Source organism: Sander lucioperca, chromosome 21 (genome assembly GCF_008315115.2).
Source record: "Sander lucioperca isolate FBNREF2018 chromosome 21, SLUC_FBN_1.2, whole genome shotgun sequence".
Lineage (NCBI taxonomy): Eukaryota > Metazoa > Chordata > Actinopteri > Perciformes > Percidae > Sander > Sander lucioperca.
The window spans coordinates 27120382-27134049 of record NC_050193.1 but is presented as its reverse complement, the minus strand read 5'-3'; the positions used below and the strand labels follow the sequence as shown (position 1 = coordinate 27134049).

At 42.8% G+C, this 13668-nt stretch overlaps 1 protein-coding gene across 1 annotated transcript; it reads right to left on the bottom strand.

The window, feature by feature from the left end:
* Nucleotides 1-10455: 10455 nt before the first annotated feature.
* On the bottom strand, nucleotides 10456-12329 carry LOC116065298 (transcription factor jun-B-like). The gene has a single exon (XM_031320738.2). The coding sequence runs from the start codon at nucleotides 11986-11988 to the stop codon at nucleotides 10954-10956; it is 1035 nt and encodes a 344-aa protein (XP_031176598.1). The 5' UTR covers nucleotides 11989-12329; the 3' UTR covers nucleotides 10456-10953.
* Nucleotides 12330-13668: the final 1339 nt, after the last annotated feature.

Genomic DNA, 13668 nt, shown 5'->3' with positions numbered 1-13668 from the left:
TGGTGGAATGTAACTAAGTACATTTACTCAAGTACTGTACATAGTCCAAATGTTGAGGTACTTGTACTTTACTTGAGTCTTTTTCTTTTCATGCTACTTTCTACTTCTACTCCACTACATCTCAGAGAGAAATATTGTACTTTTTACTCCACTACATTCATCTGTTACAGCTTTAGTTACTAGTTACTTTACACATTCAGATTACTGCACACAAAACACATAGGTTATAAAATCTGATGTTTGATTCTAAAGTAAACTAGTCAACAATATAACGGCTACAAGTCCAGCTGAGATGATGAGACCATTAAACACACAACTGGAACACACAAAGAAAATCCTCCCATTTTAGAAAGTGTAAAGGATCCACGCTTTCTAAAATGGGAGGATTTTTCTTTACTTTTAATACTTTCAGTACATTTTCTTGACGATACTTATATACTTTTTCAATGCAGGACTTTTCTACAGTGTGGTATTAGTACTTCTACTGAAGTAAAGGATCTGAATTAATGTTATGTGGAAATATTCTCTAATCAAATCATAATTTATATTAAGTCATTAGTTGAGCTACTGTACAATCTTTTTTGCGTACCCCCTGGGGTACACGTACCGTCTGTTTGTAATCACTGGTATAGGCTATCCACACAATATTTTGTACATGATCAAAGTGAAAAAACTTGCATATTATACATCCTTAAGACACACAAGAGAGTGTGAATCGTCTTTATATGATTCAAATGAGGTTTTTTTTTATGACTGCAGCAAACCTTCCTCAAACTAGGTCTCATGAAAAAAGCATCCCCTTTCCCAAATCTGTCCTCTACTGTATTACTGTAGCCGTCTGATGCAACTTGTGATCCAACTTCTGTAAGAACCGCAGATTGCTGCGGCAAGGTGGGAGGAATATTCATGGTTCTGGAGAAGAGAACAGAAGAGCGGAGAGAGGGAGAGAATGACACGCTTTCACACTCACAGATCTGTTCCTCAAACTGGCCCTCCTGGATCAAACTCTCTTTTGTTTTTTTGGTTCAGGGTGATCATTTTGGCTACACTGAGCCAATGGTCAAGTTACGGTGGTGGTAGTCTATATCCACGACCTTCCTCTTATTCTCCCGGATGTCCTTCTTTTCGGTCGGATGTCCGTTAGCTTCCGCTTCCTTTTGTGTTGGCGTTCTAAACCCCGGTGAATTTGTGTGGACTAGCCAGACCCTCCTCCACAGAGCTGTGGAAGAGGGTCTAGCAATGCATTGTAAACAAGAACACAAAAAATACATTTTAAATCAGGTGGTAATTCTGGACACATTTTGCATGCCATGACATTAAAATAATCAGATTCTATATGTGTACCTTTTTAATGTATAGTGAATGAGTGCTGTATGACTGCTGGCTGTCTCTATGTTAGTCCTATGTTACCTGCCTAGGGACTGCAGATGAAAGGTAGTTATTTTTACTAATTCTGGCATATTTACATGCTGTTTTTATACAACAATGTTCATAAATATGCATGGTCCCTATCAAATAAACCAATAAAATAAAATAAAAATAAAATACGCCATGGCACAGTTAAGATACAAACAGATTAGGGGTGGGAATCACAGGGAACCTCGCAATACAATACATGGTTCATGATTCCAATAATATCACGATACAGCGATTCTACAATAAACAATATATTGCTATCAATCCTATAATAATACATCACAATATCGATCTAACTATGCATACAAAATGGCTGTGAATAAAGGCTCAGTGCAGGTTTTTTCTCTTTATTCACTGCGAGTCCAAACTGTTACAAAACAAGGTTTTCAGTCTGTAAATTAAAATGATAACTATAGAGCAACTATGGGTCCAGACTTTAGACTTAAACGTGGCTGGGGCATCTGTTATTTTCCTCACACTGCTGTCCGCCATCCCGTTGAGTCCCACAAGCTTACTCATGTTCAAGTTTCTTTGATCAGAGCGACTTATTTCATTCGTTAAAATATCGATATTTGCTGCCATCGTATCGATTCTCGCATCGCACGAAGGACAACGATATATTGCCGTATAGATATTTTGTCCCACCCCTAAAACCGATGCTTCAGTAGAACACACCGTCGTGTACTCATCCATCTACACTGTGCCTCACGCATGCACCACAGGAGCAAAACAGATACTCTCTGCGAAACTGCAGTTGCAGAGTGGTTGACAAAGCTAAAAATATTTAGCTATTTATCTATCTTAGCAGTCTGTACTAAGGGAGGAAGAGAGACACAGGGAAAGATGGATGAAGAGAGGGAAAGAGAAAGAGATTCAAGAAGAGAGGCAAGCTACGTGAAAGAGGGCATGTGTGTGTGTGTGTGTGTGTGTGTGTGTGTGTCACTGAAACTTTACTAATTAGCTTCTCCAACTATTCTCTAAGCGTGTAGTCTTATGCCTTTTACAGTTAAACAGCTTAAATGTTGAATTTTGTTTTCTCGTCTTCAGTCATGCAACATCTCTTTTAATCCGTGTCTTATTAGAGAGAAGTGTAAATGTTCCCTTGTGTGTGTGTGTGTGTGTGTGTGTGTGTGTGTGTGTGTAAGGGGGCTTGTGGAGAGGAAAATCAAACCCACCCAGAGCTCTTCATACGTCACCGATCGCATCACAGATGTTCCCACAGACACTCAGTGTGGGTTGTGGGCCGAGGCGTGTGGAGAGCCAGTATGGCTTCAATTGGTTAGTTTTTTGTGTGTGTGTGTGTGTGTGTGCACATTATAATATGTAGGCTTGCTGCGTGCGTAAATGGAGAGACTTCAGAGTGATATTTTAAAGTATTCCTTTGAGTAGGAGCTGCAAATGAAATGTGATGCTTGTGAGTGCAGGAGAGGTGTTGCAGTGCTGCTTTTTAAGACACTTCTTAGGCTACATATTCATGAATATTTTACAGAAAATAAAACATTCTGCCACTTCAGGGCCCTGAATACTGTTGATTCATATCATACATATTTGAAACTGTTGAATAAGGCAAAAGAAGAAAAAAAATGTACATCCCCTAAAATCTAGGTTTCTTGATTTAAAAAAAAAAAAAAAAAAGTCACAGAAAAGGAGAACTTGTGTGGGTGTGCCCGGTTCTGTTTCCACATACATGGCACAAAAATAAAATACAAAAATAAAATAGGGGAGTTGTTATTGATGGAAATTGGGCTATTTAAATGCACGTCAGATGAAAAGAGGTTAAAAAACCTTCCTCTCCAAAACAGCTTGAGGTGTGCGCTCACAACCACAGCCCTCACTGCTTCGACCTTTTGAAGTGGTTTTCAGAGAGAGAGAGAGAGAGAGAGAGAGAGAGAGAGACACACACACAGAGAGACAGAGACCTTTCTCAGTCCATGCCGGCTGTCTTGTTTACTTGTACGTCACAGAGAGTTTTAACAGAACAGAAATCCCCTCCAGTTTCCCTGAGACCATATGGGCTTGAGCATGACTTCTCTCTCAGCCAAGGGTCACACAAGCTTTGATGGTTCTATATTATTATGTTAATATGATTATCTTATGGGTTTATATCATGCCCCCAGACCACCACACACACACACACACACACACACACAAACACACACACACACACACACACACACACACACACACACACACACACACACACACACACACACACACACACACCACCCCATACAAATGTTTTTTGCAGCAAGCCGTCCCACAAAATAGTTCCAACGGCCCTGTGAGTAATGGATTCAAATGTGAAAAAATGTCTTGTGTTTTTGCATATTGATGACCTTAGTACCACATATTCAGTTCAGTGGCTCTATCTCCGTGTGGCCAGTTAATATGTCTCCCATTGGGCGAGATGCGGCAGTAAAAACAATAATGGAACAGTTTCTGGAAACGTCATGTTTCCATCAATCATTAATGAAATGTTAGCTACTTGGAATCTGTGATTTGAATCATCCTCCTGAACAGTCTGTCTGTCCCCCTCACTTCTGAAATTACGCTGATTTTCTTCTGAAATTAACTGATATTACACCCCTGATGACATTTGTTTTTCTTGTTAATATATTAAAAAAAAAAAGAAGCTTTGATGGGTTTTTAACACTTTTTTGGAGCGTCACAGATGTTCCCGTTTAAGCTCTAAATGGTCCCCTAAGTCAGTAGTGCGCAATTAAGTCTCTCTTCCATCACATCCCCTCCTCATATTATCATTTTCTTTGAGCATCAGGGGCCCGTGAAAGCGTTTAGTGACCCCTGGATAATAGCACGAGGGCCTAAAATGACTCACTCACAGCTACTTAACGCGGGACTTTCCCCCTCGTTATATCCGTCTCCTGAGCCCCTGGTGCAGCCACATATTTGGCCTCTGATGCGTCCCGGCGGAATGTTATCCTTGGCAGCGCGCACGTCTCAGTCTCCGTCTCCGTCCAGATTCACACAGATGCTCCTGCGCGCTCCTCCGCGCACCCACTCTCTCGCCTACTGCTCTGCCAAGCGGCGTGGCATCTCGAGACGCCCCCGGCATTCCTGGCTCCGCTGTCACTTCCTCTCGTGTGAAATCTTTCAATTAAACTGACACCTCAAATATTTCTACTTCACGGCTTTTGACGCGTGAGTGGCACCGACAGGTTGCTCCCGACGGGGTTAAGACCAGGTCCCGTAGGTAGTAGTTGGTTTTGGTTTAATTTCCATTGGTGGAAAGTAGGCTGCTGTACTTCAGTAGCCTACACAGGGAGATCTGTGTCGTTTTATTTATTATTTTATCTTAGTTGTTAATCATACGTATCTGTAATGCATATGTATGGGTATGTATGTGAATATATATTTTATGCTGTATTTTTGGGGCGTGTATATACCTGTAAGTATTGTCTCTTTAATATAAAATTAAAACTTGATCACAAAAAAAAGTAGCCTACACATGTTGAGGTACTTGTACTTTACTCAATTCTTCTCTTTTCATGCCACTTTCTACTTCTACTCCGCTACATTCATCTGACAGCTTTAGTTACTTCTTTTGGCGCTCTTTTTGACTCTTTTGCTCATTTTTTACACTTAACGCTCTTTTTGATGCTTTTGAAGCTTTTTTCTTTTCCAGTTTTTTAAAATGTGAGGATTTTTCTGCATAGTTTTTTTTAACTTTATATACTTTAAAGGTCCAGTGTGTAGGAATTTCTCCCATCTAGCGTTGAGATCATATATCATCAACTCTCTCACGCCACGCAGTTCAAAGTACGTATTACAGCTACGGTAGCCTTCACACTTCAAAAAGACGGTCTCTTGATCTTTTCAATTTCCTTTTTCTTTTTCTGGGCGAAGAAGAAGAAGACTCCTGTTCCTGAAATTTGGATTTTGAATACGTGTGGTCCTCCATGTTTCCTTCTTCAGGAAGCTACGATACCCGTTAGCAGCATTAGCAGCAGCTGTGAGTTTATCATGTGACAGCGAAAACGTGAAAGGTGGAGCAGTATGTCCTGTATGTCCCTTACACACACACACACACACACACACACACACACACACACACACACACACACACACACACACACACACACACACACACACACACACAGGTGGAGCAGTATGTCCTGTATGTCCCTTACAGACCACACACACCACACACACACACCACACACACACACACACACACACACACACACACACACACCACACACACACACAGGTGGAGCAGTATGTCCTGTATGTCCCTTACACAGACACACACACACACACACACACACACACACACACACACACGGTAGAGCAGTATGTCCTGTATGTCCCTTACACACACACACACACACACACACACACACACACACCACACACACACACACACACACACAGGTGGAGCAGTATGTCCTGTATGTCCCTTACACACACACACACACACACACACACACGCACCACGCACCACACACACACACACACACACACACACACACACACACACACAGGTGGAGCAGTATGTCCTGTATGTCCCTTACACAGACACACACACACACACACAGGTGGAGCAGTATGTCCTGTATGTCCCTTACACAGACACACACACACACACACACACACACACACACACACACACACACACACACACACACACACACAGGTGGAGCAGTATGTCCTGTATGTCCCTTACACAGACACACACACACACACACACACACACACACACACACACACACACACAGGTGGAGCAGTATGTCCTGTATGTCCCTTACACAGACACACACACACACACACACACACACACACACACACACACACACACACACACACACACAGGTGGAGCAGTATGTCCTGTATGTCCCTTACACAGACACACACACACACACACACACACACACACACGCACACACACACACACACACACACACAGGTGGAGCAGTATGTCCTGTATGTCCCTTACACACACACACACACACACACACACACACACACACACACACACACACACACACACACACAGGTGGAGCAGTATGTCCTGTATGTCTCTTACCAGCTAACGTATTTCAAGATGGAGCATGAATATGGAGCGTCTACTCCAGTTCATGTGAACGCAAATGTTAAATTTCAAGCCAAAAAGAATACTTGGAATTGATGGTGGTGGTAAATATTCATGAAAAAGGACAAGTTTGTGAACAGGCAACACAGATTTAGACAATGAACAACTAAACACGTTACACACTGGGGTTTTAAAGACATTTTCCTGATGATCCTGACAGACTTTTACTTAAGTAACATTTTCAATGCATGGACTTTTATTTGTAACAGAGTATGTTTACAGTGTGGTATTAGTACTTTTGCTAAAGTAAAGGATCAGAATACTTCTTCCACCACTGCTTATTTCTGTGTCGTGCCAATCATTTGGCCCATCCCATATGGGATTACAAGACCCCACTATGTAACAGATATCTTCCCGTCTCGCAGATACACAACATGTGGAGAAATAAATGAATAACAGAGAAAAGAAAACAGAACAAACAAACAATTATCTACACATCTTGTTAAATAACTTTTTATCTCTTCTCCCAGGCTTTCTCAAGATAACTTAGCTAATTTATGTTTCACATGTGAATCTCAGTCTTTGAGCATCATACATTCATTAAGCTATAAAAAAAACCTTATATCATATTAAACGAAGTCTCGCTTTGCCAGACCTTCCTCCATGGCGTTGCGGAGGAGGGTCTGGCTAGTCCACACAGCATTCTGGGATGGGAGAAAAACGTGCTCTGATTTCTTGGCATTTCTTTACACCAATCACAATCATCTTGGGCGGGGCTAAGCTCCAGACAGAGCCACGGTGCCTCTGCTAAACAGCCTCAGGAAGGAACTTGTTTTGGTGGAACATGTGTACGTTCAAAAGTAGTTTTAGTCGTGCAACAGAAAACTCAGATTGGACAGATAGTCTAGCTAGCTGTCTGGATTTACCCTGCAGAGATCTGAGGAGCAGTTAACCATAGTCCTCAGAAATCCACCAGAGGTTAGAACGCCAACACAGAGACAGAGGAAGGAGACGGACATCCGGCCTAAATGAGGGACATAAGGCGGAAATTCCAGCGGCAACGGAACAATCTCGGAAGTGGAACGTAGATATAGACTAGATCCAGACTAAAACATCTCAAGTAGCCTAGCCTACTGGATAGATTGCCATGAATGCCTTTTACAGACACTCTTGGTTGCCAAATGGTACTGACTTGGCGATCCCCTGACTTCTGGTTGATTCTAGTTTTTGTGATTAAATGTCTCAACCACTATTGGATGGAAAGACATCAGGCGGAATTTCGGGCGGGACCTGAACAATCCCGAAAGTGGAACGTCGTCGATATAGACTATATTAAACGTTATAACTTATTTCCTAGGCAGTGGTGGAATGTAACAAGTACATTTCTCAAATACTGTACACACTAAGAAATGTCTGTGTAATAACGGTTGTACGACTGCATATTTTAACAGAAATTGTCCATAGAACGTGATTCATAGTTGTATTTCTGTTGATTTCCTTTTCGAATTGCATTATGGGAGCTTGATCTGTGCTAATGTAACTGTTCACAACACCGTTATCTTAAATTATTAACTTAAGCGAGAGTCAAAAGCACCAAAGAAAAGTGTTCAAAGCATTGAAAACAAGCACCGAAATCGTCAAAAAAAGCATTAAATGAATTAAAGAACAGATTTCATTTCAGAGGTTTTCTAACTGAGCAGCTTTGTATGAGAGAATTTCAAATAACAGAAAATGCTCTGTATATTTATTTTACACACAGAATTTCTATTTTTAATTGCGTAACAAAGTCCAGGTGATGAGCTGCCAGAACTTTTTCTGTTATTTTACGGATTTATTTCTTAGAGTGGCCTAGGATAACTACCATTTTTTTCAACCTTGACCCTATTTTCCTATGTTTTTGTGTCTAAGTGACTGATGGGAATAACAATCTTTGACATTGGTCCAGTATTTGTTTTAATTTTTCTTTATTTAACCATTATTTAACCAGGTAAGCCGTTGAGAACAGGTTCTCATTTACAACGGCGACCTGGCCAAGATAAGCATAAGCGTGCAAGATAACACACAGTTACACATTTAGTACAATACAGAATACAGAATACAAAAGGCTACATAAAGTGCAGGTTAAGTAAGCATTACAAAGCTGGCGCAAAGTGAGGTGTAAGTAAGTCGAAGGATATGTGAAAGTGATATGGTGACAACACACTATATAAGAATAGACAGTCTATAACACTTCTGAGATGTAGTGAAGAGTCAAACAAAAGAACAGTTTTCAAATTATGATCTAGTTAGTGGTCAGTAGTAATGCAATTACATTACATGTCATTTATCAGAGGTAACACACCTCTGGAGCAGCTAGGGGTTAAGTGCCTTGCTCAGGGACACATTGGTTGATGTATCGCAGTGGGAATCAAACCCAGATCTCCCACACCAAAGGCATGGGTCATATCCACTGAGCCATCACCTCTACACATCGCTTAGACAGTCTATATAAATGCTGAAATGTAGTGAAGAGTCAATATACAGTTAGTGCAGGTTGTGGTCTGGTTAGTGATGTACAGTAGGTCAGTAATAACACGGTGAACATGAATAGACAGACTATAGTATTAAGTATTAAGCGAGATCGCTGCAGTCAGCAGCGGAGAAACAAGCCACAGTATAAGTTAATAGGACGATTGTCCAGCTTGTATTTACCTTCACTAACGTGCTGGTTTTGCCGCTGACAGACTCAGATTAATATTCTAAGTGTCTGACAACGTTATGGACTGAAGTTATCTGATTACTGTACTTGACTATTTTAAATTTATAGTATAAATATTGTTCTTTTACTCCACTAAAGTTATCTGATTCCCTAGCAAATTCAGATTATTTATAAAACCAATCTATAAATCACCAACTAAATGATGATTTATTATTATAGATTCAGCTACAATTAGCTCGACCTTTACCAGCTGCAACATTAGAGATGAACTCATTGATAGCCTGTTTGAACTCTATCATGGGTATTTTTTCTGAAATGAGTCATTTTGCATAATGAGTACTTTGACTTTTAAGTATATTTTGATGCTTATACTTCTGTACTTTCACTTAAGTAACATTTTGACTGCAGGGCTTTCACTTGAGTATTTCTACCCTGTGCTTTTTTACTTGAGTAAAAGATCTGAGTACGTCGTTTTTCTATCCACTTCCTGTTGTCCTTTAGCAACCCAGGCTACTTTTCATCCATCTACCTGATAACAGCGTTGCACTTTGCTCCATGTGTGTGCGCGACAGCTTCTAAAGTCTAAAGAGTTGCATAACAAGAAGAAAAAGGAAATTCCGCAGACTTTTATCGATACATCAGAAGGAGGGATTGAGATGAAACTAGTTCGCATTACCTGGGCGGAGGTTCCCAGAAATCCTCCCATGTGACGAAGCATGCACCAACATGCCCGTATATGGACAGGCCCGTGCGTAAAGGAAAGGGCGGGCTACGTTCTGTGCGTAAAAACACTGAAACCAGAAAGTGATTGTGTAGGGTTCCTTACTGGGAGCTATAGCAACGCTAGTGGTAACAATATGAGAGGAAAGAAAAGGCGTTTGTCCTCCTCGATCTCCCCTCTCTCCCTCTCTTTCTTTCTCTCTCTCTCTCTCTGTCTCTCTCTCTCTCTCTCTCTCTCTCTCTCTCTAACCCGTTTTATGTATGTAGGCTATATGTTGCATGTTTTCTTTTCACACTTTGTCACTTTCATTTTATATTTTTCCTTTTATAGGCCTATATATTTCACATTTTCAATGTCTTTAGTTTTCTATAGCCTATTGTTTGCATTATCCAGAATGTATTATTGTATTGTACAGTCTATATTTTGTATATGTTTACACTTATTGCACCGTGGCTCGGAGAGAAACGCATGTTCGATTCCTCTGGATGTCTGGCACATATTCTGAGAGAATTGACAATAAAGTTGATTTGACTTTTCTATCTTAAATGACAAAACAAACACTCAAGTCCATTTCCGTTTCATTTTAAGACACTTTACTTAAATACACATCACAAATAAAAAAAAAAGAGACAGAAGTGTAAACATTGGACATCATGAGTTTCTCCGGATCAACCGGAAAAAAAACAAAAAATAATTTACATAACGAATAATAAATGCAGCCTTGCATGACAATGTCATGCAAAAAAAACGTACAAAGAAATACAATAATCATTCCCATGTTCTACCATTTAGTAAACCCGACTCATGTGTGTGTGTGTGAGTGTGTTCTTGCTCAGTGTCTGCTCGGTTTGGATGCTGCCCTGGTGTCAAGGGGAGTTGAAAGGTCCTTTTCAACGTCCAGCATCCGGAAAGTACCATTTCAATCTAGTCTTTTTTCACCCTAAAATGTAGCCTAAGGAGTAGTCTACACACCGCCCTCGGGCCTGTGTAGATAGTATCCCAGACATGCAGAACATGACTCCAGTGTTATTACTTGTGTATAGTCTGTATAGTCTCTCTGTGTTGTGTTTAAAATGCCTCCAACTTGCTCGTAAGCATGAGCTGACAGCCGCTGCTCACGTGCGTCAGGACTTTCTGTTTGAGCTGCGCGACCTGGTCCCGGAGCACCGACGCCGTGCTGGAGAGGCCCGCGTTGTCGCTCTTCAGTCCCTTCACTTTGTCCTCCAGCCGGGCGATGCGCTCCAGCTTGCGCCGCCGGCACTTGGTCGCCGCGAGCCGGTTGCGCAGCCGCTTGCGCTCCGCCTTGATGCGCTCCTGGGTCTCCAGGTCGATGGGAGACATCGGCGGCGAGCCGTCGCTGCTCAGCAGGTCCGGCACGATCTGGGGCTCCTCTTTCAGGGCGACGAGCCGCTGCGGGTGGAGCCCGGAGCCGGGGAGGGAGTGCTGGAAGGGGTGCGAGGAGCTCTGCTGGTGCTGGGGTTGCTGTTGGTGCTGGTGCGGCGGCAGGTAGCTGATGGTGGCGGTGGGGTAGCTGGATGCGGAAGAGAGGCTCGTGTTCGGGCAGTAGGCGTTCAGTGTTGTGTAGATAGGAGGCTCCGGCTGCAGGGACGAGCCGAAGACGCTAGAGGCCGCCGCCGCCGCCGAACACGTAACTCCCCCGGCTCCGATGGACACGTTCGGAGGCGCCATCTGGTTCATCTTGTGCAGCTCGTCCAGGGCTTTCACGAACCCCTCCGCGAAGCCTTCCTGCTCGTCCGTGATGCCCCGGTTGTAGAAGTACTGGCCCGGGGTGGGAGTGGTGATCACGCCGTTGCTGTTCTGGATGATGAGCCTCTCCAGCTCGGGGGACGCGAGCTTCAGGGAGCCCTGCACGTCCTGGTGGTGGTGGTGGTGGTGGTGGGGGTGGGGGTGCCCGCCCCCGGCCCCCTGGTACGGCTCTATCTCGGCTCTCAGCTGGGATTTCAGGCTGCGATAGGGCTCCGTCAAGTTCAAATTCATGTTCTGCTTCAGCAGTTTGTAGTCGTGCATCGCTGCATCTGAGTGGCCGTACGCCGACAGAAAAGAGTCGTCATGATAAAAAGGCTGTTCCATCTTTGTAGACATTAAAGTCGTATAGGAAAACCCAGCTGCTGACAGAAACAGTCTCTCTCTCTCTCTCTCTCTCTCTCTCTCTAGATAATTAACAAATGTCAGTGTCAGCAGAGAGCATGCATCAAAGCGTCCCCAAAATCAAAAAAAGGAATTACAAATCTCTCCCCAAAGGAGAGTGCAAGTCCAAAAGGTCCAACAACAACCTTCTGCAGCTCGGTGTCAGCAGTTAAAAGTCGTTTCCCAGTGTGGGTGCTGTTGTTCTTCCCAATCCTGTGTGAAGGGAAACCGTTCTAACTCTTGAATTCCCTGGAAGTCGCTGGTCTCGGTGCTTGCTCTTGTTGAGGTGTGTTCAGACGGGTCAATACCGTGCCTTTTTATAACAGCAATACACACGCTCGCTGCCAGGGCTTTGCAGCGCTGTGATTGGCCAGGCAGCTCGCCCGCCACGCCCAGCGAGCGCGACGTCATGTGACGCTGATGCCGGGAAGAGGCGACTGTAAACAAGCCTGTAGGCACGAGAGCGAGGAGGCACCGCAGCGGAGAGCATCGTCAGAAACACACCAGCGCACTTTATTTATGCAGCTTTTTGCTCATTTTTATAAGTAAAATAAGTGTTTGTTGGATAAGCGAAGAGGTGAGATAACACTGTTGGATCAAATCAGAGCTTTTATTCGGTCAGTCATGTTGTTACATCGCCAAAAATGCCCTTATTTTTAGGCTATTTCTTATGTTTTCCTAATGGAGTGTTACATCAAATACGGATCAGATCATCTGCAACCGGATATTGGCCCCATTAGATATGAATTAAAGCCGTTATAGGCTAAAAACGCCGGACTTCTATGCTGTTTATAATGATCCATCCTGTGGAGGAAGTCCTCAGGCCTTATATGGGCACGATGACGTACCGGTTCCTCTCCGGGAGAACCGGGAAGCCACGCCCATCCGGGCATCATTCCAACAGCAGTCCAGCTCCTTTATTAACCCCATCCATGTGTGAGAGAGTTTTAGGGACTTTCTGTGTCAGCAGGGTGGACAAGTGAGCTTAGACATCTTAAACACATCCATCTGTGCATGCTGATCAGGACAGAAAACAAGCCATGTTGGGGAATAGCCTGTGCGGTCACCTTTTTTAAACTTTATTTCATTTATTTTATTTATAAGGACAACCCACATTAATCCACATCTCTGTTAATGAGCCAGTTGTAGCCAGCTGGCTATTTTTTTTTAACTTTAGTCCTTTTGGCGAGATGTTTTGAGACCAGAGCAACAGGAAACAGAGACACTAGGACAGAATTTGTACTTATTGCGCCGTGGGTCGGAGAGAAATTATTAGTATTATCGATTCCTTTTTATGTCTGGCACATATTGAACAGAGGGTTAGGCAGAATTGACAATAAAGCTGACTTGACAGGTTAAAATTACAGACAGAAGACAAAAAAAACACAAAACATGCAGAGGAGCAATAAGCAATAAGACCAAAACAATAAAAAAGTCGCAGTACAAGTTAATAAAATGGGTTAAAGTACAAGTGAATATTTCTAGGCCATGCAGCTCTGACTATATCTGACAACGGGCGATTAAAGACACGGGAATGTAAGCAGCATGTTAGTCAGTAATTAGATTCAAAATGTTCACAAGTCTGGATTTTCAAAAGCCGTGCCAGGTGTGGTAGGTGGTGCAGTTTCTTAATTC

Excerpts from the sequence above, each read along its gene's own strand:
- LOC116065298 (XM_031320738.2), bottom strand. The coding sequence starts at position 11,988 with ATGTCTACAAAGATGGAACAGCCTTTTTATCATGACGACTCTTTTCTG.